Genomic DNA, 24,226 nt, shown 5'->3' with positions numbered 1-24,226 from the left:
AAGTATAAATGTCACTAGGAGAGTAGGAGTAACTCCAAGAAAACAATTATCTCATCATTTGCTAAGGCTATGAAAAATGATCTAATGCCCTCCAGAAACATTCAAGCCAGACGGCGTCCCAACTTTCTGAGCACTAATGTAGCTTCTAGCTCTCGAGAGTATATCTTGTAGTCTCTGTGGTACCCTGTAGAAAAACAAATACCACACTTAGATGTAGCAGAGTACGTGGTTGGTGAAGGTTTCTAATGGGGGGAGCCAGGAGGTTTTCACTTAAGGTTAGATGCTTAGTCTGTTGCATAAGTTGCTTACCTTATGAATGATTTCCAGATCATTGTGGGGATCCTACTATTCAATAAGCAGAAGAATTCAGTACGAGGTATACATGTTCATAAAAAAAAGGTACGAGGCATTATTTACTGTGCTCTGAAGATTTTGAGCCCTGAAATAGCAACAACAATAAAGTCATTAAGTTAGCAAAACTTTAAATATATCCACCACATATAGTGACTTCACTTGGACATCATTTGTAATTCTCTCAATTATCACACACACAAAAGACAGATACGAACTAAATTGTAAATATATCATGGTCGATGAAAAAGATAAATGATAAATACCTAATTTTTGTGCAACTGCATATGTTGCTAATCTGAATGCTATCTCCACACTTATAACAGAAAGTTAATTTATCCAAGAAAAAAAAACACAGAAAGTTAATCCACGCCTGTGCCCACATTTAGAAAAGAGGGGGGGTTATGTTTCCCAACTAAAATGCAGAGGATAATGAACTCAATAAGGGCATAAGTGGTCCGCGTAATAAAGATAGGTAACTTCATTAATCATCTGAATTTCACCAGAAATTAAGAAACATCGCATCAGCTGTATATTCCCGAGTTTGTATAGTTTGTTAAGGATAAACGCCACACATAGCATCCATTATATTTTGCGTTTCTTATCAACTAGTTTTAAATTACACAATATATATACCAAGCTATTTGCGGGGATTTGTTTGAAATCAAACCACCTTATTGCCTTACCTTGCCTCAGATGAAAGAAGATATTAGCGTCAGAATACTAGAAAATACCTGTAGATGAGATTTTATTGAGATGGAATAATGGTTTGAGATTGCCATCCGATATACTATCCTGTCCCATTTAAATTGTCAGTAGAGCCCTTCAAATCTGTTTCTAGGTCTAGGCAAGTTACTCCTTGTTGCAACCCCAATTGAATGGGACAAATAGGATGGTAGACGCCTTGCCATCCAGAAAGGCACTACCTATACTTAACTACTTTCTTGTTGATGATTTTGTAGCTTTTGAAGAAGCTCCAGTTTTAATCTCTACTTCTATTTCTATCATGGTCACTGTATTTTCTTTCGTACATGTATGTTCATGTTATATTAATCTTGTTGGAATCTCTTGTGTATTTCTAAATACTAGTGTGTGTGTGCAAAGTGGAGGAGATGAACAAATGGTATTCTCGCCACTTTAGTACATAGTAGATAGTCCCACATTGGTTATCCACCACATCGGTAGGGTTCGGCCCCGGCTTGGGCTTTCATTGTTGTGGGTAGTGGTTTGACCAATAGCCTAAACTTGTTTTGCCTTTTCTTGAAATGCAAGTTTCAGTTGTTCTATTAGGAATTGGTCTCTCTTTCTCCTAACCTCTATAAATAGGACTGTGAGTCCATAGAGAAAATGGACTTGATCAGAACTCAACTCGCAGAAACGTAAAACTAAAAATTTTCTTCTTCTTCTTCTTCCCGCCATTGGAGAGAGAGTTATATCTTCGTTTCTGTAGAGGGTAGTCGTTTCTAGTGCAAAGTCAGTCAGCTGTTAACCATTGAATCTGTGAGGAAGGCCATCGTTGCCTTCGCACCATTGAAGGGGCGAATCTTTCCTTAAGGACACCCTAATCCGCTTGGTTATTCCCGCCATCACCGTCCTTGTTTCTTCATTGCTACTATTCCTTCGTTTCTACTTTAGTTGTTGTGTTCATACAACTATTCTAACAATCTTAAGGAAAGAGTTTTGTAGTAGAACAAAAGGAGAGTGCTTTAATCGGCAATCAAAAAGATAAGTCTTTTACTTTGAATTATTTTTGTGTTATTGTGTTATGACTTTAGAAATTTTCTAATAATTTCGTTTTTGTTAGGGAAACCAATTAAAGATTCAATATTTATTGATCTTTTGTGGTTTATCAAACCCTATATGGTTGTAGACCTTTCTCCTACGTTTGTGGGAGTCAAATATGAGATTTCTATCAAGAAAAACGTCAAAGTTCGTCTTTTGACTGCAAGCGTCACTCGTTACGAAACTGCTATAACTTTCAGCTCAGAACTCGGTTTTGTAATCCGCTTTTTGGGTTGAAAAGCTGATTCAAAGAGCTTTCCAGTGGTATAAGGCTTGATACCCAATTCTTCATGAGCTGGTTCAGAATTACAGTTCTTTTGAACTGTTTTTCTAGGAGGAAAATATGGTAATCCGATTTTTCAATCGGTTAGGTATCGTATTCTTTCACTCTTTGCAATTCTTTTGGTTTGATTATATGGTGATATTCTTGCCTTGAGTTGCATGCTAGTTTTTCTTAGGAGGGAAATCTCTAAGCTTAAACTTCTTTAATAACCTAGTCAACAAATTATCGTGTTTATCAATGAGGAATTAATTGGTTTGACTAGAAGTAGTTTGATATTAATTTTCTTTGTACATATGTAGATGTATGTAGATGGTCTAAGAGAGACCTTAAGATAGTTAATATCAACCACACTCAAATCTTGGATAGTAATTATAATGTATTCAATGCATAATTGCTTACCTTTATTGAGTGAACGTGTTGTTAGACGATGGTTATAATTGTACTATTGTGAAAATACATGTTAGATGAAGTAACTTGTAGCTTATATCCAATATAACATATGTTAAAGTTGTGTAGCATGCTAGTTTTGGATATTAATCATCGTGGATTTACTTTAAACTTGATAATAGTTTATTGGTAAATTTTTCTAGTTGAAGACATTAATGGGTTGAGCCATTAGATATTGTGGTAGTACTTGAGGTCTTGTTGATAGGGTATTCTATCTTACTTGAGCTCATGTAAAAAGAGGAGGTGGAGTCCTCAGTTGTTTTGCATATTCAGTGGCTAGATTTGCTTAAATATCATATACTTTTTGTTGTGAGGGGTACAGTTAAAGTTTACTTTTTATGAACCTATGATATGATATTTACCATGTTTGGCATGAATGCATTATTTAACATTGACATGAAGTTTAACCATGTCATATATTATTAAGTAATGAGCATCGTTGTCTACGAGAGGAAACAATATGGGAAACAATCAATATCCTCTTAAACCTAATTTAGTCAAGGAGATGTAAGGTAATGGTTTGTCTTCTTAGACAATATCCTCCAGTGACTATTTTAGACAAGGAGATGTAACGCTTGTAGATTGTTTTATTAGGCATTATCCTCCTATGACTATTGATAAATAGCCAAGGTGATGTACAAGTGCGTGGATTGTCTCCCTATGACAGTTGGAATGTTGAATGATGAAAAGAAGGATGATAATGATATTATCTTGGATAAAACCCTTTTCATCTAAATTCTTCAAGATTCATTAGAATCTTTTGTGGATTTCCTTTCATATAGATAACATGAACATAATATGACTATGTTTAATATGATCCAGAATCATAGACTTGAGTAAAGTATATTCTTGTCATAAGAGTGCATTTTATTGTTGTTGTTTCTTTTAGTGTTTGTAGAGGTATAATGTGTTTTGCATGTAAGTTTGATTAGGTTGAGTAACCATTGAACTGTGGGGGGTAGTGACTCATATGCATGACACTGTTTTACCATAGTTCATCTCACAAGATAATTAGAAAGACACTGAACTACAAAGTATGGAAAGGTCTTGGGCCTATCCAAAAATGTTTCAAAATGTGGGGGGGTGTCTTGCCAAGGCTATTGTGAATGAATCTAAAAGAATTTTTTTTTTTTAGACCTAGAATTATCAAGTAGATGTTCATTGGTGAAACTCATAATAGTGATGTTTGTTTTCAGTTGTCATGAGTGATAACAATTTTGTAGATACCACACTATTATTGAATGTCTTATATGCTAATTTTATTTGAGGTTGTGCTTTTCTCGAGAAATGGCATAGAGTGGTTGAATGTTCATAATGAACTACATAAGATAATCCCATTATTTCTGCACAAGAAATTTGGAAGACTATCAATGAGTATTTCCACCATTACTTGGTGATGATGTTTATATGTTTCTTAAGGAAGATTCATTAACCTATAAGGAAGTTGTCCGCCTATGAGAAGTGTCTTTTTGACGGATACAACTCCTTTAAACCGGACTCTTGATTTATTGGGGGATCTATAGGTTGAATTGGATCTTCAAGAGAAAACTAAAACGTGATAGTTGTATTGCAAAATACAATGTTAATAATAATAGCCAAGGGGTTTCAATCAGAGACAAAATTTATACTATTTTGAAACCTTGCTCATTAACTAGAATTTCTTCTACAGAAATTCTAAAGATTCTAGTTGAGTAGTTGTGCGGAACTACAATACCAAGTAGTACCAGGTGATGAGCTGAAGGTATACAATTTAGTTAAATCTTTGTATGAGTTGATTCAAGCGCCTATAAATGGCATGAGCAATTCAACAACATATTAGTGTCATATGGATGTCAAAGTACCGTTGTTGATAAAAAAAAAATGTGTACTTTCTTTAGAGCAAAGCAAGACATATGTGTTAATCTCTCTTTGTTTAGATGATTTAATATCATGAGTGCTAGCATTGAGAATGTGTATGAGACAGAGAAATTCCTATTTGAAACACGTCATAAACCGTCATTGAAAATGATAGTTTATTATGTTGTTAAACTCATTTTCAGAATCGCTATATTAGGTTGTCAAGATATTGACGTTTGAATATGGTTCAAGGCCACAAATTGCATCTTTTTAAACCGACCACCGCCCGGATGGTATAGGGAATTTCGGGCACTCTGTAATTGAATGACGGGTGAATATAGGAATTAAAACTCATGTTGGTCTCATTATATTGTTATAGCACTTAGTAGAAATATTTTTCATTGAAAAAGTATGGGTATTATGATAGTAAGCATGTGTTAACACATTTTGTGGCAAATATCCATCTTATGAAAAATAATCTCCTTGTGTTTTCTCATACTAAATATGTCAATATCATTGGTAGCCAATTGTACTTGATGGATAATGTATGTGAGACATGACATTGCCTACATTAATGGCATAATCGAAATGATAACCCATCAGGGTCCTTATAAGGAACTTTGATGTATATTGTCGATTATCCAAGTACTATAAGAGAGCCATTGATTATGGATCGATATTTAGTAGATTTCCATCATTGTTAGAAGGGTAATATGTTATAAACCTGGATCCAAGAATGTTTATGTGTTTACCTTTGGTGGAAATTGAGTGTCTTGGATATCATCCAAGCTAATCGCCTTAGAAAAGGCATGTGATGATGCTGAGTGGGTTAGCAACCTCTTGGCAAATCTTCCCATTGGCTCTAAAAAACCTCCCGATGTGTATATGCTTTTGAACTGCCTCATTGCAATAGCTAAGACATGTTAACTTATGTGCAATGGGAAAAGAATACATGTAAGTTGAGATATAACTTAATCAAGCAGCTGCTAGAGATTATGTTAGGTTGGACTTAGTTTGGCCACATGTCTAACCGCACCACTTCTTTGGAGGCAAGTGGTTATCGTCGAGGGGATGGGACTTTTGCCTTAGATAGAGGGCTTACTTATTAATCGACAAGCAACCCCACCTATGTGATTGGAGATCCCATGAATTAGGTTCAAAGGGAAAAACAAGTCACCTCGGCCGCCTCGGTATGCTATTGTCTTTCTTTTGAGACGCCCCACCCTATGACTAGATAGCATTATTGTATACTTTGTATAACTTGAATAGCAATGAGAAAAAGGTCGAAGTTATTTTACTTTTAATGGAATCCATAGTCCATATTTTTTATGAGATAGTGTATTCTAACCGCTATGTACACTTGATGGATATCCACCCTACGTGAATGTAGAACTGGTCGGTTCTTATGAGTATTCGTGCAAGTACTCTAGAGCATTCACATAACACAGTGCAGTAAGGGCCAAAAAAAGCTTAACAACCGGTAACGCATATAATGAAAGAGCAATGTGGGTGCATGTCCTCTATTTTACTACAAGGGAATGTTGGTTCAAAAGATTTTTAATCCACCACTTTCATTATTATAAGACATGTTACCCTATGACGGGTTCAAGCCGTGAAAGCACCAAAGATCTTATGCATTGTTTTTCGATTCTCTCGGCATTTCGTTAATCTATTTCTTTTGTAATATCCTATTCCAAAATAGTGGGGACTATTAGTATTTTGAAATAGTGGGGGATTGTTGGAATCTCTTGTGTATTTCTAAATACTAGTGGTGTGTGTGCAAAGTGGGAGATGAACAAATGGTATTCTCGCCACTTTAGTACATAGTAGATAGTCCCACATTGGTTATCCACCACATCGGGTAGGGTTGAACTTTGGGCTTGGGCTTCTTGTTGTGGGTAGTGGTTTGACCAATAGCCTAAACTTGTTTTGCCTTTTTCGAAAGCAAAAAGAAGTTTCAGGTGTTCTATTAGGAGTTGGTCTCTTTCTCCTAACCTCTATAAATAGGAATTTGTGGAGTCCATAGAGAAAATGGACTTGATCGTAAACTCAACTCGTGAGAAACAGTAAAACTAAAACCAGCCTTTTTCTTCTTTTCTTCTTCTGTCGGCCGTAGAGAGAGAGTTATATTGTCGTTTCTAGAGGTAGTCCGTTTCTAGTGCAAAGTCAGTCATTGTTAACCATTGAATCTCGTGAGGAAGACGCTGCTTGTTGCCTTTCTCGCACCATTGGAAGGGCTTAAATCTTTCCTTAAGGACTGACCCCTAATCCGCCTTGGTTATTCTCGCCATCGCCGTCCTTTGTTTCTTCATTGCTACTATTCCTTCTGTTCTACTTTAGTTGCTGTGTTCATACAACTATTCTAACAAATCTCTCAACACATGTAATTTTACTTAAAATAGTTGGCAAAGTCCCGGAAAAAGGTATATATATATATACAACTTTGAATTGCATACCTGCATCTCATATGATTGCAGCCCTCAGACCTCCCCACATAAAAGTTGCACTGGGGACACCTCTGCCATTTTCTCCTCTTAGCAAGCTTCATCATCACCACATCTTCTCTTTCTCTTTCACCTTCATTCAGTTTCTGAAAATCTGCACATTTTATTCTAAGATGCCAAGGTACCTTACATTGTGCACAAAACATCAGTCGGCAATGTGGACACTTTGACTTCTTTACAACCATCCCTCCATCATCAACTAGGAGCGCCGAACAATCCTTACAAGGACAGTAAAATTTCTGAGACCCACCGATCATATACTTCCTTTGGTAGTATTGACTGGCAAAGTTCAAGTTCTAGTACCCCCAAACAATTTGGTTCAGGATACTCGTTCTCTTTGAATCTTGGGTCACAAGTAAACGTAGAAACTTTGGAGTTGGAAGATTGCACAGTTTCAGTTACGGAATGATACCCGAACGGTCTCTTTCTAATTGGTTGAACAGAGTTTACCTCTTGTACTACATCCTTTTCTTGTAAAAGGTTGATCACGCGCTTTAATTTTCTGTGTTTGTATTCTGTGTAACTTTCGACTGAGATTGCATCCTTCTTATTATTTCCCATGCACGTAATTGGGACATAAAAAATATCGTCGTTCTCAAGATCGACTACTTCAATGGCAACCAACTTTTTCGTCCTAAAGTTTCTGTTTCGGTGTCTATGATTCAATAGCAGGAACAATAATGAAGATGTCTTGAAACTTTATATGGAAACCAGAGTTCATGATTTTGCAACTGCTTATTTCGGCAGGACAGATCAATAAAACTTGCTAGGTCCAGTGCCCAGACGCAACAACACCACCAACAACAAAAGGATCTGGTTGTCCAAAGAAAGTGAAATTGTTACACACTACTACACTATATAAAATAGAAGTTGTTCACTAATATTGCTGAGAAAGAAGTGTATCTATATGTATCATTAATTATGCTAAGAGCTTATTTCCCAGCTTGCAACACGGACGAGGTACATCTCCTCTGGGTTGATGTTCCCAATAGCCAGACCCTTTTCTACTATTGTATCCTTTAAAAAGTTTAAAGCTTTTAATTACGTATATCATCTGAGTAGAGCAGTGATAGCACATTCAATTAAGAGCCATTATTGCCCTGGGGGCTAGGACATGAATATCTGGAACGCGGGGAGGATATGTTATGCATGATCCCGCATGTTAACGTGTTATCCAATTGAGCCTTGTTTTAGGGCTATAGTAAATAAATTGGTTTTCTCTATATTAAAGCAGAGTATATTTTATGTGAACAATCTCTTTCCTAAGTGGCACTTTATTGAGACATAGGTATGCCAGGTGGACGCTCTTAATTAATCATAATAAGTTTTCTAATACAACATGAACTTTTAATTGTAAAAAGTTTGCTAATACAACAAAATTCTAATAAGTCAATTAACATCTGACAATAAAAAATTTTACCACTCTAATAAGAAAATATTACTAAATCAACTCCAAAAATTTATACTAATAATTATCAGTCATTGAATTCTTCACAAAAATTTAGAATATGTGAATTTTAGAAATGATTTCGACCATATTGTCGGGTCTATACGACTCCAATAAAAAAACATTGCTAAATCAATTCTAAAAACTTATATTAATAATTATCCGTCATTGAATTCTTTACAAAAATGTAAGAGATATGAATTTTAGAAATGATTCCGGCCATATGGTCGTCGGTTTACCGGTTCGGTTTTAAAAACATTAGTTTCAACTAAAACTCGGCATGGCCCTAGAAAGCCTCGATTTGCCAAGTCGTTTAAGGTCAATATAATTCTTGACTTGACGACTCTTACTATTTCTTCCCCAGTGGTTCTAGAGTATAATAAAAAAATATGCAGTAGAATTCGAAAAGATGGAAAGTGTTGTTGAAGTATTTGATCTGGAAAACGACATTCGTTACACTCCCCTTTCACGCAAAGGCAGAAACAAGAAAGATGCTATCTCAGTTGAAAAATACACTCAAGACAAAGAGCTTCACAAATCTATCATGTCTTCACTACTCCAAACCAAGAGAATCATTGATCTTTCTTTCGAAGAAGACGATGATGATGATGAAGTACAAGTGCTGACAAACCCCTTTCGAAAGACTAAACCTTTCAGGTATCCTTCTGTAACTGAAACTGGCCAGTCTTCAAATTCTCAAGTTCCTACCTTTATTTGTGAAATATGTGTTGAGCCCAAGTCTTTAAATCAGACATTTAGCATAAAAGGATGTACACATTCCTATTGTTCAGACTGTATGTCCAAGTACGTCGCGTCCAAGATTCAGGACAATGTTACTTCCATTACATGCCCCGAGTCTAACTGTTTGGGGGTACTGGAACTTCAGTTTTGTCAGTCCATTTTGCCCAAAGAGGTTTTCGATCGCTGGGGTAATGCTCTTTGTGAGCAGTTGATACTTGGTGCCCAGAAATTTTACTGCCCTTACAAGAATTGTTCTGCGCTTTTGATTGATGATGAAGGTGTGGTCGTTAAGGAATCCGAGTGTCCACATTGTCGGAGAATGTTTTGCGCACAATGTAAGGTGCCTTGGCATTCCGGGATTAAATGTGAGGAGTTTCAGAAATTGGGCAAGGGTGAAAGAGAAAGGGAGGATATCATGTTGATGAAGCTGGCCAAGGATAAGAAATGGCAGAGGTGTCCAAAGTGCAAGTTTTTTGTTGAGCGCTCTGAGGGTTGCTTGTTCATGAAATGCAGGTATTTATTCGTATTATAGTTTAATTGATGGCTTGATGCATTTTATAGTTTGTGTGTGTGTGTATGCCTTAACTTAAACTGAAAAAGCCTAATTCTCATTGTCTGCCCAAGTAGTTCCTCACTTCCTCGTATATACAGGGAAGAGAATTAGAAGTGTAGAGTTTTGGATAAGACTTGTCTTTTATAAAAGTTATTAATCAACCTACTTTTCCCTGTTTTAGTAAAACTATTGAACTTTCTGACTAATAGTTTTCCCAGATGTGGGAGCTCTAAATATGTATGTTTTACAGATCATGTAATTATCTATTTTCTGTTCATCTTCAGTGGCTCGGCTTTTATCAAAACGTTTTTCTTGGTAGATCTTTTAAATGTGTATTAGAAAGGCTTGCTCTTGAGGTTTCCATGAATGGTCTAGAGTACGTTTAACTCTATGCACGCATAGTGTATTATTATAGGCACATATTATCAAACTATCACTAGAGAAATAGAGAGAGATGGATGGGATGAGATGGGCAGTAGGCATTGAAAAGACATAAGTTGTGTTCGTTTAATACGAGTCAAAACAAATTGAGCTCTCTCATTACCAAGTATGATAATGTCCACACTGGCTTAGTTGGTAAAGTTTACTTAATGCAAGCTTGTGTTCCAAACACAAGCCCTATAATAAATCAAAATTCGAAGAATTATGTTTTGAGATGCATTAATAATGCGCTTTTTCTTGAATATAATTATATATGTATCTGTCACAATGTATGTGGTTTGTCTAAAGAAATGTGCTCTTTTCAATGATGGTTCTAGCAAATGCAATATTATTCTTGCTTGATGTATATAGTGTGGAAACCTTTCTTTTAGAAAAAGATACCGTCGAGTTTTGGTTAATGTGTAAAGGCCAAACTTTGAAGTAGTTTGATCAGGAAATTGAAACTCAAAAGAATATCTACATTTTGGTGTCAATGCATTTGATTTGCTCTTATAATTTCTATTCTTCTTTGAAATTGCTCTTATAAGTGAGAGAGGTATTTTCATGTTGCACTTCTCCATAGTGTCATATCTTATACTTGATTGACAACCTGCTTGTAACTTGTATCTTATGTACATATTTCTGACAAGCATCTTGTCTAAGAAATTATTACTCATTTGGTGGTTTTATTAGTTAACTGTTAATGGTAAAAGGCTTGCTTCTTTCGCATGCCTGTGTTATATTGTGATGTTAAAAGGACAAGTATTTGTGGTACTTAAGTGTGCAACTCTGGAAGGCTTTGCCGTTATTTTGTAATTTGTGATCTTAAAAAGAAGATCATTTGTGGTTACACTATGCCTTTCTTAGTGTGTGGTGGTAGTGGTACTTGAGGGATGTTCCTGGAATATCTCTGAAGCGATGGGATGTTTTAGCTTTGGTACTGAAGTTTTACTTCTCCCATGATTTACTGTGACTCTTCTACTTACCTACTGGCTACTGCTATACAAAAAGGTTCTCATTATCCAGATTAGGTATAGACAGGTGTCACACAAGACTTGATCGCACTTGGGTAGGCTTTTTTGGATGGGACATAATAATAATTTGATTGTCAATTGTAGTCGGATGCACATTTTCAGTTGGCTCTTTGCATTGGAGGCAGCTTTGCTATCCACATAATCAGCATTTCATGTCACGCAGTCATGTTTTGAAGCCATGTCTCGTTATGCATTCAGATCATATGATGTTTTGCTGTAGATCAAGAAAAGATTTCATTTTTACTTTTTCTAAGATTTCATTGGAGGCAGCTTTACACTAAAGTTGTTTCGGTGGGAACCAAAACACAGTTAGCTGTTATGGCCCTGAATATACATGGATTCTTCGCATGATTATTAATGAAGTTGTAGTTTGCACCTTCTCTAAATTCAACGTTCAGACATCTCTTACAAAGAATCGGTCAATATAGATGATTCAGCTCAAGCAGATGCTCGCAATTGCCTTATGCAGTTGAGAGATTACAGGTCCTTTTGTTTCTAATCTTAAGAGCAGATTATATCTGAAGATATAATGTGCACCAGTACGGATAAGATCCTCGATTATAAGCATGTTTTGGCATTTAGGACTAATACATATTTTTTTAAGGAATATCTTAAGGAACTATAATGTTTATACTTCTTCTATGAAACCACTTTGTGTTATTTCATCAAGTTAATCCCCCCCCCTTCCTCCGTTTCTTTCTCTCGTATGGTAGTCAATACCTGCCTATAGTTTGTTGATTACTCGTTACACCGACTGTGTTTCATTTGTTCCCTTATTTCGCAGTTACCAGAGAAAAATATGAACTGCTTGTAAAATACCCTACTATTGACCTTTTTTTTCTTTTTTCATTGGGTCACAGGTGTGGGTTTACTTTCTGTTACAACTGTGCGGCTGCAATGAACCCTAGCAATCACAACTGTACCCAGTGTAGGCGATAATACCATGTCAGTCGCCCCCTGGCAACTTGAATCCATTTTGTATATAGTAGATATTTCGCAAGCTATTAAATTAAGGAAGGTATGAAGAAGTAGTGGTGTAAAGCTTTTACCGGTATAAATACTTGCAGGGAAAGGGAAATTAGGTTTCATTGTCATGCTTATTTATTTTTATTATTATTGTTATCCTTTTTTGCCCCCTTTTTCTCTTCAGCTCTGCTGGGTGCCACTGCCACGGCCACGGCATGATTTTGCATTGCAAAATGCAAACCATGTACTTCGAAGTGGTATGATGCAATGTAAATACAAACCATTTACTTCAAAGTGGTATGATGAAATGTAACCTCGCGAGGTAGTGCATTGAAATCCGTGGTTGTATTGCATCCAATGCTTTGAGCCTTTTGATGCATTACAAAATATCAGGATATGGGTATTTATCGATATTTAATTTCTGGATATGTATTGTGGATATATACCTTTCTTTGGAGATATTTGACATTGTTTCACATGTAAATGTCGTGGATATATTCAAAATATCGATAAATATCGTAGATATTGTAGATATTTTTTGATTTTTTTTAAATAAACATATTTTTTGATATATCATGATATATTATTTATATTTATTTGAAATATAATGATAAATATTAAATAAAATTGTTATATACACAAAATATCGCCAAATATCTCCAATATCTCCAAATATCACAAATATAGCAAATAACGTTGAAATATTGTTGATATTTGCAATGTATATATCTCTGAACATATCGTGATATTTATATATTTTTCTCTGAAACATGATGTGGCTGTTTTTTTTTGTTAACCAAACTAATTTAATTAATTACTTAATTACATTACACCAAACGGTATCTACACACCATTAGTGTCCATACTAAGTATATTACATAGAAAAGATGGAGGCGTGGAGAACCAAAGTTAGGGAGAAAGGGATAGTCTTCATTATGAAGTTGATGAGAGGATGACTAATTTGTTTGTTGAGAGCTCGTGTCGATCCTATTTTTGCAAGACAATCTACCCCAGAGTTACACTCACGATAACAATGCTGAATCAAAATTAATGGAATTCCACTTATCAATTCCCATATATCTTTCATAATTTTCTTAATTTCCCATGGAACTTATATTTTCACCCCATAGAGCAAAGAACATACGAGAAAGTGATAGCTTCTTAGATGTTCCATTATAAAGATCTTCGAGAGTAACCTTGAGGGAATGAACCAATTTTGATGATTAAGGAGATTATATAGGAAACTGGAATCTGTTTCAACATGAAGCTAAGCACAGTGTTATTCGACACGACTTAGCTGAAAAAGCGAATAACGTTTCTTTGAAATTCCAGGATCAAATTTCTCGGAATTTTGTTCCATGTTATTAGTTAAGTCGTTGTCCCAGAAATTAAAATTCCAGCTATTTTGTTTAACCTGTTGAAACACGTGGCCAAGTTGTTCACTCTCATGTTTGGTGGTGATCCATTTCTTTGTTCTGTTACTTTTGTCTCACGTGCCTGAGAACTGAAATGAAACGTCTTAGTAATGCCACGTCGATTCTCAACTGGATCCAGCTACTACCCTTAGTCTGCCCACGTCGAAAAACGTTGATCCAACTTGTGAATTTCGTAATGTGATCACGACTGGCCTAATTTTTGCACTGGCTTTCGTGTTAAATTGTATCACACCTCATAATAAGCCCAAACATTTGGTTATTTGATTTGGATGACTTAGATATATATTTACAATAATGTTGAGACATTGACTTGCTTAGGCAAATAAAGTAAAATAAACTCATTGACTTGGTTTTGGAAATTGTAGGAGATGCAAACCAAGTCATCAAATTGTACAGTTAGCAATACGAGCTTTATGATTTGTATGATAATTTTATGATCAATAGAAAATGTAAAATGTCGTCATTTTGAGGTGAAGCAACTATAACTCACTACAATCATAGACAAGAGTTTTGCAATCTTTGAAATTTCAAGCAGTACATAGAATTAAATTGGATCGCCCCATTAGAAGAACATTTCATTGCAACTTAAGACTGCGACGTATTCTTTAAAATTATATTGTTGAGTGCATGCATGGTGTTCCTAATTTGGTATTCTACATGTAGATGTTTTGTACAAAAATATACTTGTCCAATGAGTTTTAGAGCATTTTTAGGTGGTGATAGCATACTCTTCAAATTTGAAGAATGCGACTACAAAATCCCAGAAGAAATTTCACCAACTCAGGTGGTCGCATAAATTAAATCGCATAACATTCATTGGAGATGACCCTGCGCGACATTACCACTGTCGCCCCCAAGTTCAAAAAAAAACTTACGCGATATTTCCACTGTCGCACTAAATTGAAAAAGTAAAAAAAAATAACTTGTGCGACATTAGTAGTGGTGGCGCCCAAGATTTCTTGCGTGGTGTTGGTCAAAGTCAAAAAAAAAAAACTTAGGGAGGCGACATTAAGATCGTCGCGACGACATTATTATTAAGCTCGCCATCCAAGATCCACATCCAAACCTCCAGATTTGCGAACAAGAATGTGAACAGATAGGTTATGCGATCATGAATGAGACCACCTAGAGATGAAATTCCGAAAAATTCCGAATTTTTTCTTCAAATATGAAAGATTTGACAGGTTATAGTGTTATACTACCGCTTAGAGATGCTCTTATGATTTACCAAGAGGACAAGCTGATGATTGTTTTTGAAACTCAAACACACTCGACTTAATTTCCAGCGATACACGTGGGGTGCAATGGTGCATTACGCTGGATGGCTTGGATACCTTGCTGTAAAATTACCATATTTGTAAACCGTCCAAGAATTATAAATTGGGTAAGAAATCATTGCAATGATTTGGTTTCCAGACACAATAATTAATTTCCAAAACATAACCCGAAAAATGAGTACCACGTGGTAAATTTAGTACAAAACTCTTTTTTTGTCAAACTTATTTAGACCTTTTAAAGTCTTTCTGACAAGAAAATAATTGGAAAGAGAAAAAAAAAAAAAAAAATCTAGTTTCTTTCCTTTGTTGGATTCTCTGATTGATAAAAAAAAAAAAAAAAAAAAACTGTTTCTTTTGCCATTCCTTGAAATACTTGTACTTAATTTATGCTTTCTGCTTCACTTTGAGAAACCTTATGTTTTAATAAAGAAAACAAGTACAAAGCAAGAATGCTTTACTTGAAGCAACCCAACTCTTTCTTCTTAGAATTTCTAAACACTGAACTCAGTTGACTTTCACCCGAGCTTCAAAAGCTCGGAAAACTCAGAATAAACATGAGTTCAAATACTAACCCGCCGGCTCTGATCGAAGATGACCCGGAGGAACACAGAAACTATTACTTGCAGAAGTTCCGTCTTTACGAAACTCGATCGGTAACTCTTTAACTTACTCTTCTATCATGTGTGTGTTTTTTACTGAGTTTTGCAGATTTGATTTGTTGTTATATATGGAACAGAAATATTACATGTTAGGAAGAGATAAGAGTAGAACATTATGGAAAGTGTTAAAGATTGACCGTTTAGAGTCTACGGAGTTAAACATACGTGAAGATTCTACGACGTATACGGAAGCTGAATGTTGTGATCTGTTAAATCGGATACACGAAGGGAACAGGTCTACTGGCGGACTTAGATTCATTACTACTTGTTATGGGATTATTGGTATGTAAGCTTTTTGATTGATGTGATGGACATTCTTTTGTAATTTTTTTTTTTATTGATTTTGTTTTGTGATGGTCTTCTTGTGTTTTTTTTCCACATTTTAGGATTCATTAAATTTTTGGGGCCTTATTACATGCTTCTTATTACTAAAAGAAGGAAGATTGGTACAATTGGTGATCATATGATTTATGGGATTTCCAAGAGTCAAATGATTCCGATTCCAAGTTCTGCTGCGCGGACAAATGCAGCTTATACCAAGATAGAGAACAGGTCTTTTTTTTAATGTATTTCGTGTGTAAGAATGTGTAGTTCCAGTGTTACTTTTAGAGGGAAAAATTGTTCTACTGTTGTAAGACAAAAAATAGTATAGTTGTTTATCCTTAATTTGTTTCCTCTGGAACAAATAATCTAAGTTTCGGTAGTATTCTTTTTCAAGTGGGATAGATTCGTGCGTTTCAATTCTTATATTTGTTTCTTGTTGAATGAATAATAAGTTGTCATTATATTCAGATAAGCCTTTTACGTCGACTGGTTTTATGGTTCCAATCTACCAAGACAATTTCCACTTTTCATTTTTTGCTTATGAGTAACTGATCATTATAATTAAATTCCTTGAAGATCATGTAAACTATTCAGAAGTAAAATGTTCTCATAACTTGCTACAGCTTAATAGAGGCTCTATGTCAGATCAGCTTCTAAACTTTACTGAGGGAACAAATTGATGTGACTTGCGAGTAAATTTTAAATAGTGATTGGAAAATGGTTTCATAAGGCTTTGAGTTTTGCAGGTTATGTATTCATGTTATCTTATTATGATTATACTAGGTAAATGTGATTCAAGTTCTCTTTATCCGGTGTTTGGAAAATTACTATCGATTGAATCTTCTTTTGGGGTTATTGATTGCATAGATACAAGAAGCTCCTATGCACTGTGGATCTCACAAAGGACTTCTTTTTCAGCTACTCATACCATGTTATGCGTAGCCTTCAAAAGAATTTATGTGAAGGCGTGACAGGGCAAGTTCTCTATGAAAAAATGTTTGTGTGGAATGAGTATTTGACAAGAGGTATCAGGCATAACCTAAAGAATACTCTCTGGACAGTCGCCCTGGTACATGGCTTCTTTAAACAGGTAAGTCTTCAGAAGAATAAAAGATAAGGATTAATGAGTAAATTAAGAAGAATTTTATTTTAGAAGCTACACAGGTAGGATTATCTGAGTTATAAGACATATCCCTAGCTAAAAAGGGTTGGCAAACTTCATTGCATGTTTGCAATCATGTGCATTGGTTAAAGTCCAGCTTAGCTGTTAAAAAGGAAGCTTTGCGGTCATATCAACATATCTGGCTTGATAGACTATTTTCTAGTGGTAAATAAGCTCATTGGTTTGCTCAGTTCTGATTTGCACAGAGGCACTGTTACAGATGTCTCTATCTATTCTTTGCTTGAGCTTGAAAAGTGTAACTTTTAACTGACTTCGTTGTTGAATCCACTTGCAGACCAAACTTTCGATATCTGGGAAAGACTTCACACTGACGCTAATCGCTAGGCGCTCACGTCATTATGCGGGCACAAGGTTTGACAATCTTATGACTTGTAAAATGATATTACTCTGCAATTTATCACAATGTCTTACTGTATTAATGACATGTAATCAGGGATCAAATTTTATTATCGCTAATACCTATCATTTTATGGGACACCCAATGCCATTTTTATCAGTTTCTCACTGATATTTGGCGGTTAAACAAGTTGCAAATGAGTCTAGCCTGTGAAATGGTTCAGTATAAGCTACCCATGTATCAGTAAACTAAGATATATAGTTGATGTTGTCACTAGCTTATAGTTAGAAAAATTAGGGCTTTCAATGGATATCCTGATTTGATACTTTTGATCCTTCAATTGGATGAAGCTCCACAAGTTTGAAGCTTGTACATTGCCCGGTGCACATGCAATTACTAGGAACTATGTTCATCGGTTGTTAGGTCTGAGCTAGGAGAAATTCAGTCCATCTTTTAGGCCCTGACAACAGTTATGCACTATTTCTGTTGCTTAAACCCATCTTCTTAATGTTTAAAAATAGAGAGCAACTAGGAGAATTTTCTATCTGTGAACTAGTCGTACTGAATGGTGGTTGTGGTTTTGAAGCCACTAAATACAATTTGTTTGTAGAGCAAAGATAGGAAATGCAAGAAATCCTAATTGTTTGAAATTGAGACATTTTATTTCTTGATGTTTCTTTCTGCATAGGTATCTGAAACGAGGTGTGAATGAGAAGGGCAGAGTGGCTAATGATGTTGAAACAGAACAGATTGTATTTGAGGATGCTGCGGAAGGAAGACCAGTGCAAATAAGCTCAGTAGTGCAGAATCGAGGTTCTATACCACTCTTCTGGTCTCAGGAAACTTCTCGCCTAAATATTAAACCTGATATCATATGTAAGTCTTGGACTCGATAAGTTATAGCGCGTCATTAGTTAGTTCCATGTTGTTAATTTAACAGATATATGTATCTCATTCCAGTGTCAAAGAAGAACCAAAATTATGAAGCAACCAAAATTCATTTCGAGAATCTCTTTGAGAGATATGGAAGCCCAATAATCATTTTGAATTTGATCAAGGTAGGTAGCTCTGTAAATTTGAGGAAATGTAATTTTTGAATGCATATTGTATGGAATAATTACATATACTTGGGCATCTTATTTCAACACTTTACTATCTCTGCTTGGGATTTCCTACTTTATTTTTGTTTGTCATCATTGTTGGCTTATAACAGACACGGGAGAAGAAGCCTCGAGAATCTATACTACGTGCAGAGTTTGCTAATGCGATCAAATTTATCAATAATGATCTACCAGAAGCTAGCCGTATAAAATTCCTTCATTGGGATATTCATAAACATTGTAGAAGGTTTGTCAGGATATCAGCTCCTTTATTGGTTTCAGTTATTTTCCTGTTGATGCTTGGTCTTCCTGGAGAGCATAATTTGTACTAAAAGATAATTATTTTCTGTTTTGCAGAAGAGATAAGAACGTGTTAGCTGTACTGGGCAAGTTTTCTGCTGATGCATTGAACCTAACAGATTTCTTCTATTGTCGAGTAACACCAGAGTTGACACCAGAGGTCTCTTTCAAATATACCTTCCATGAGTAAGTATTTCTCAAACCATATCCGGGATGTTGTCAGATCCAGATGTAAAGTTAAACAAATGAGTGTTAATTGTATTACAGGAGAAATGGTGGTCACAAGTCATCTGCACATATCCACTTCGATGGTAAAATAGAAAGTATAGATAACTTGGAATCACAACCTGGTCCACATAATGAAGATATTAATGGGAATCAATCCCTCAAGCCACTTAAGCTCCAAAAAGGTGTGCTTAGGACCAACTGCATAGACTGTTTGGATCGCACTAATGTTGCACAGTATTCCTATGGTTTGGCTGCTCTAGGGCATCAACTTCACGCCTTAGGATTCATAGATGAGCCCAGAGTTGATTTGAGTTCCCCTTTAGCTGATGATTTGATGCGATTGTACGAGGCAATGGGTGACACTCTTGCACTCCAGTATGGCGGTTCTCCCGCTCACAACAAGGTATCTCTCTTCATATACTAGTAAATATTAACAGACTTGTGCTTTTGAGTTAGTCAAATTTATTTGTCTCCTGGTCCAGTGGGAATGGATCGTTTAGCTTTAACCTAAAAGAAATTTGTTTCCATATACAAAATATTTCACTGGATTTGCTTTAGTGCAATCAGGTGTGGCGGTGATATACCCCTACTCCTGATAATATTATATTTGATAACATAGAGTTTGTGTATGTTCGAGTTCTTTGCTTACTCAGTTCCATTTTTGGTTTTTGAATTTGTGCGTGTTGCACTGTTACCTTGAAAATATTTGTTATGGTATGAAGTCTTCACTATTTCTACCCTTCAGGTATTTTCCGAGAGAAGAGGTCATTGGAAACCGGCAATCCAGTCCCAAGAGCTCTTCAGAACACTTCAGCGCTACTACAGCAATGCCTACATGGATGCTGAGAAGCAAGATGCAATAAACTTGTAAGTTACATTATGTTGCACCCATGTTATAGCCTATCCCAGTATTGTCTTTTGTTTTATGGGGATTTCTTTTTTGAAAACAACTATATCTACTGAATTGGTGTGCCACAGTTTTTCCGTCAAAGGCCTTAAGTCCTTATCCCACATGTTTGAGGCTGGAAAGATAAGTCAAGCTTTTAATGTCTTTTCTATGTACCCTTATGTAGGTCTCTGAACCAATACCTTAGTGTTCCAGGCTGGTGATAGTGTTGTCTTCATGACCTCTCTGGCTCTCTGGCTCTCTCTCTTTCTCTTCGAGTTAGGTTATGCTCATCCCAGGATTCGACTTCCTACTCTCCACTCATCTGTGACAACATTTGTTCGTTGTATAGCATTTTTTCTATCACTATCCTAAATGCATCGGACTTGACGATCCCATTGCCAAGTAGCTTTTTGTATATAGTAAATAGTAAAATCTAGTTGTTGTCCGACAGGCTTTCTGCCTTAGACACAGTATTAAAACCTTTTTACTAGAAGAGCCCTTCAAGAATTTCAGTGGGTACTGTTTGAGATGGGTTTAATCTAGGACAGGAGATTTATAGATTAGTCGAGATTATGTCTTCTTTTGTCAAGTGTCTATTTTTTATCCATTCTTCTGACTTCTTAGATGCACAGGTTCCTGGGGCACTTTCAACCACAAGAAGGCAAACCAGCACTCTGGGAGCTCGACTCAGACCAGCATTACAATGTGGGGGCACTTGATCATGCTTTTGGAAATAAAAATACTAGGTACTGATATTAGAAGTTAGAATTTGATTAACACTTTTATGCAATGTTTTTCAACTTTCGCTAACAACAGGCACTCTGGTAATTTTAGACTTTTAGGGCATCCCACCTTTCTTTGCTTACAAAAGATGGTGATGGGGAAAACGAATACAGAATATGCTTTTAATTGTTTTATTTTCTTCAGAAGTGATGCTTCATAGCATGGAAACTGTTCTTATTTTCTTTATGTGGTATATTTTCTGAAGTATTATGTGAAAATGGTGTTCTTTATCTACATATATAGTTCACATTTGTCTGTGACATTGTGTATCGTCAACTGTAGGTTATCGATCAAAAGATCATTATCAGATGGTAATATCCTTGATGAAAACAACACTCCTATTTCGGCTACAAATGTTTGGCAGAAGAAGCTTTCTAACTTGACAGTACCTGAAAGAACAGTGCAAGATGGCAGGGTTGTTTCTGAAAACACTCCAGAAATTTCAACTTGTGAAAATGACATGTCGTACTGCAGGTTGGCTCCCTTCCACTTTTCCTTGAGAAACTTTGTTCTCTAAGTGCATCCATATATGCCCATTAATGTCTAAAGTTAACTCTTCCTTCCTATATGGGGAATGTGTAAATTTGTGTAAGCAATTGGTAGAAGGTTTTCCTTAGATAACATTTAGACTTCAGTTAGAAACTTGGGAATAAATTAAACTGGCTGACATGGGGCTTGAGTGCTTGACTAGTAGTCCTAGGAAGAAGTTCTTTCAAGAATTGTGCAAGATGAGATAGTGTTTACACCCCTTGTCCTTTGACCTTAATGTTTTACGCATTGTTCCTAGAAATGTAAAATCATTTTGCAGTGTATTAAATAAGATAGTTGAGATGTAGAGGTACTATTTCCTTAATGGAAATATCTACTATACTTTCATCAGGCTTGTGTCTAATTGTCTATCCTCTTGTCAATCTGTTCTTCACTTTATTGTTCAAGTTTTGAGATTAGTAGATTACCCCAGCTGGTCTTTTGTGCTGTAGCATGTATTCATTATGTCTGATAAATGCTGAGGTGATGTGTGGCATTGATGACCTTGTATAGCTTAATGAGAATATCATTGTATAACTTTTGTAGATACACTCCTTCGATGACTCGGAAGCAACTTTTCGTGGACATGCAAAACGACCAGATTTATTTTGATGAAGATGCATTGAACTGCTCAAACTTTGTTGATGTTGATTGGATTTCTTCCTCTGGAAATTCATGTGAAGAAGAACCTTACGAAAGGTCAGTCGCATACTCGCATGTGTACAGCTAAACCTGGAAACCAGTAGCCTGTGAATTACAGATTACAATCTCGGAAAAGAAAACTTACTCTTCCACCCTTCATTTATTTTCGATTAATAAAGGTCAAGGTTATCTAATTGAATTAACTGAATTATTTGGAAAACGGAACCTTGTTCCCAACCCATTGTTTTTTTAAACAGTTCAAAAGGAAAGTCTATGACAACCATCACACCTATAGTGGTAATTTCAGGACTCTTATTTACTCTTGGTGCCTTCAGGTCTGCACTCTCAAACTCCTCATTTACTGGGACGTCATCAGAGAATGTTGCATGTGAAATAAATGTTGAGACAGCCGCACCTACAAGTGAAGATAAATCCGGCATCAAGGTAGGGATTCTGGTGTATCTAGATAGTCATATTTATATGAGGGAAGAACACTGAGTTCTCCATTTGTGGAGAACAACTAGGTATTCGGGTACGTACCTAATAAGTTAAAAATAGGTGACCAACTGAACAATCAATTGATTTGGATTATCTATCATATGAATCATGGATAAAGACCAAGCTTCAGAAATATTAGCTCATTGGCTATTATTTCTTGTGAAGCATCAGATATAACTTTCCTTATAGCTTGTCTTCTTCTTTGTTGTTGACTATGTACTTCACTACACAGGAACAAGCATCAACTGAGGCTGAATTTTCGTGTGACTCTGTCCAAATCTATGAGGAATTTTCCGACAGTTTTGTAAGTTGGGTAAACTACGGAGAGGCACTGTGCCATTGATTCTCACTATTGCAAATCTGCTCCTACTAGTTTCTTATATCTCATCCTGATGTGATTCTAAGGATGCCAATCTCACAAGTGAGAGCAAGGGCCAAAAAAAAGCAATAGAAGAGGAGCAATAGAGTCAGGCTGGATTCTCATACATGGTTCACCATGAAAACAAAGTAAATAACAGTTGGATCTTGTCCAGAGTAATTCTGGAAGTACAGCATTTTTTATATTAATTTTCTATCTTTTTACATTTTCTCCTTCAACTTATACCTGTGAAATTATGAGGCTTGTAAATATTCATAGTGCTTGGAACTTCTATACACAGTAGGTCATTTTTTACAGAAGAATTTTTTATGCATCTTTGTTAATAAAAGGAATGTTGATTGTCTAACGCATTCAGGATTAATATAGGTTTGGAGGTGAAGTTGTGCTAGTTTCGGGGGGACACCAACTATAGAGTGTCAAACAACCAAAACCGAAAAAGACAGCTCGTAATTAGTGTTGGCCAACTAAAGGGAAAGCTATATAAACATTTGTAACAAGTAACAAGCAAAGCTAATACATTGGCAACGGAAACAGAGTTAATTCGGACATATAAACGGTTTCGTTGCCATGAAACTCAGTAAAAGCGATGAAGCCCATGAAAGTATGAAACAACCGAGTTTGACTGCATATGCTGCTCCCTAGATCAGGTGCGTGCTGCCCATCCAAATTGACAAGAGAAAGGGGCCATAGGAAGGATTTTAGGAACATTTCTACACTATATGATAGCCGGATTTTTAGGAAGAAAATTTCTCAACCGAATTGTGTATTTGTAATCTTTCTATTTTATGATTTTACAACCACCTCCCTTAATTATTTTAATTAGCTCTCTCTTTTTTAAACAATTTACTAAAAATTCTCTCATTTTATTGAAATTAGAATTAGCTTCATATTATTTAAAATAATTTAGAAAAACCTTATTTACATTCACACCTCAATTTATATTCAACCCTCCTCAAATTATATATTATTTTTTTTAAATTATATTCAAATTCAAACGGATGCTATCATAGAGATGTTAGATACGAGAGAGTTTTTTAAAAAACACAGAACCTAGCATGGTTCGTAGGCATTTCTAAATTTTCAATTAAGTCAATTGATTTCCTTGCTAAATACCGATTACTCTTTAATTGATCAGTCCACAATTCTCAATTTGTTTTGACAGCATAGGAGTGCGAAGGAGGGAAAAAGTATCCCCACAAAAATGGGAAGAATCTTCCGAACATATCTCATAATTAGCCTAATCTAGACTTACAAATGCCCTAACAATCATGAATTTGATTGCAAGTTTTAGTAATGTAT

The 24,226-nt window shown here is 35.7% G+C and overlaps 3 protein-coding genes and 1 long non-coding RNA gene across 4 annotated transcripts; 2 read left to right on the top strand and 2 right to left on the bottom strand.

The window, feature by feature from the left end:
* Positions 1–34: 34 nt before the first annotated feature.
* On the bottom strand, positions 35–1,288 carry LOC147472966 (uncharacterized). Its single transcript, XR_015210630.1, has 3 exons — positions 618–1,288; positions 310–439; positions 35–184 (listed from the first exon to the last, which is right to left on the bottom strand). It is a non-coding gene; the product is annotated as an uncharacterized LOC147472966 (long non-coding RNA).
* A 5,080-nt stretch (positions 1,289–6,368) lies between these two features.
* Positions 6,369–7,924, bottom strand: LOC147472965 (uncharacterized). Its single transcript, XM_086587998.1, has 4 exons — positions 7,902–7,924; positions 7,654–7,858; positions 7,156–7,499; positions 6,369–6,387 (listed from the first exon to the last, which is right to left on the bottom strand). Exons 1-4 carry the CDS (start codon positions 7,922–7,924, stop codon positions 6,369–6,371), a joined length of 591 nt encoding a protein of 196 aa, XP_086444124.1.
* A 1,023-nt stretch (positions 7,925–8,947) lies between these two features.
* On the top strand, positions 8,948–12,717 carry LOC147472964 (E3 ubiquitin-protein ligase RSL1-like). The gene is made up of 2 exons (XM_086588020.1): positions 8,948–9,904; positions 12,259–12,717. The coding sequence occupies exons 1-2, from the start codon at positions 9,060–9,062 to the stop codon at positions 12,335–12,337; spliced, it is 924 nt and encodes a 307-aa protein (XP_086444146.1). The 5' UTR covers positions 8,948–9,059; the 3' UTR covers positions 12,338–12,717.
* A 2,592-nt stretch (positions 12,718–15,309) lies between these two features.
* Positions 15,310–23,273, top strand: LOC147472963 (phosphoinositide phosphatase SAC2-like). The gene is made up of 16 exons (XM_086588024.1): positions 15,310–15,730; positions 15,814–16,018; positions 16,123–16,288; positions 16,928–17,150; positions 17,518–17,594; positions 18,269–18,456; positions 18,541–18,638; positions 18,794–18,927; positions 19,038–19,166; positions 19,248–19,611; positions 19,954–20,075; positions 20,730–20,843; positions 21,163–21,354; positions 21,955–22,107; positions 22,386–22,494; positions 22,781–23,273. The coding sequence occupies exons 1-16, from the start codon at positions 15,632–15,634 to the stop codon at positions 22,889–22,891; spliced, it is 2,484 nt and encodes an 827-aa protein (XP_086444150.1). The 5' UTR covers positions 15,310–15,631; the 3' UTR covers positions 22,892–23,273.
* The last annotated feature ends 953 nt before the right edge of the window (positions 23,274–24,226 follow it).

Source organism: Coptis chinensis, unplaced genomic scaffold, assembly GCF_015680905.1.
Source record: "Coptis chinensis isolate HL-2020 unplaced genomic scaffold, ASM1568090v1 utg617_pilon_pilon, whole genome shotgun sequence".
Classification (NCBI taxonomy): domain Eukaryota; kingdom Viridiplantae; phylum Streptophyta; class Magnoliopsida; order Ranunculales; family Ranunculaceae; genus Coptis; species Coptis chinensis.
Note: the sequence above shows the minus strand (reverse complement) of the source record. Positions and strands in the feature narration are given on the sequence as shown.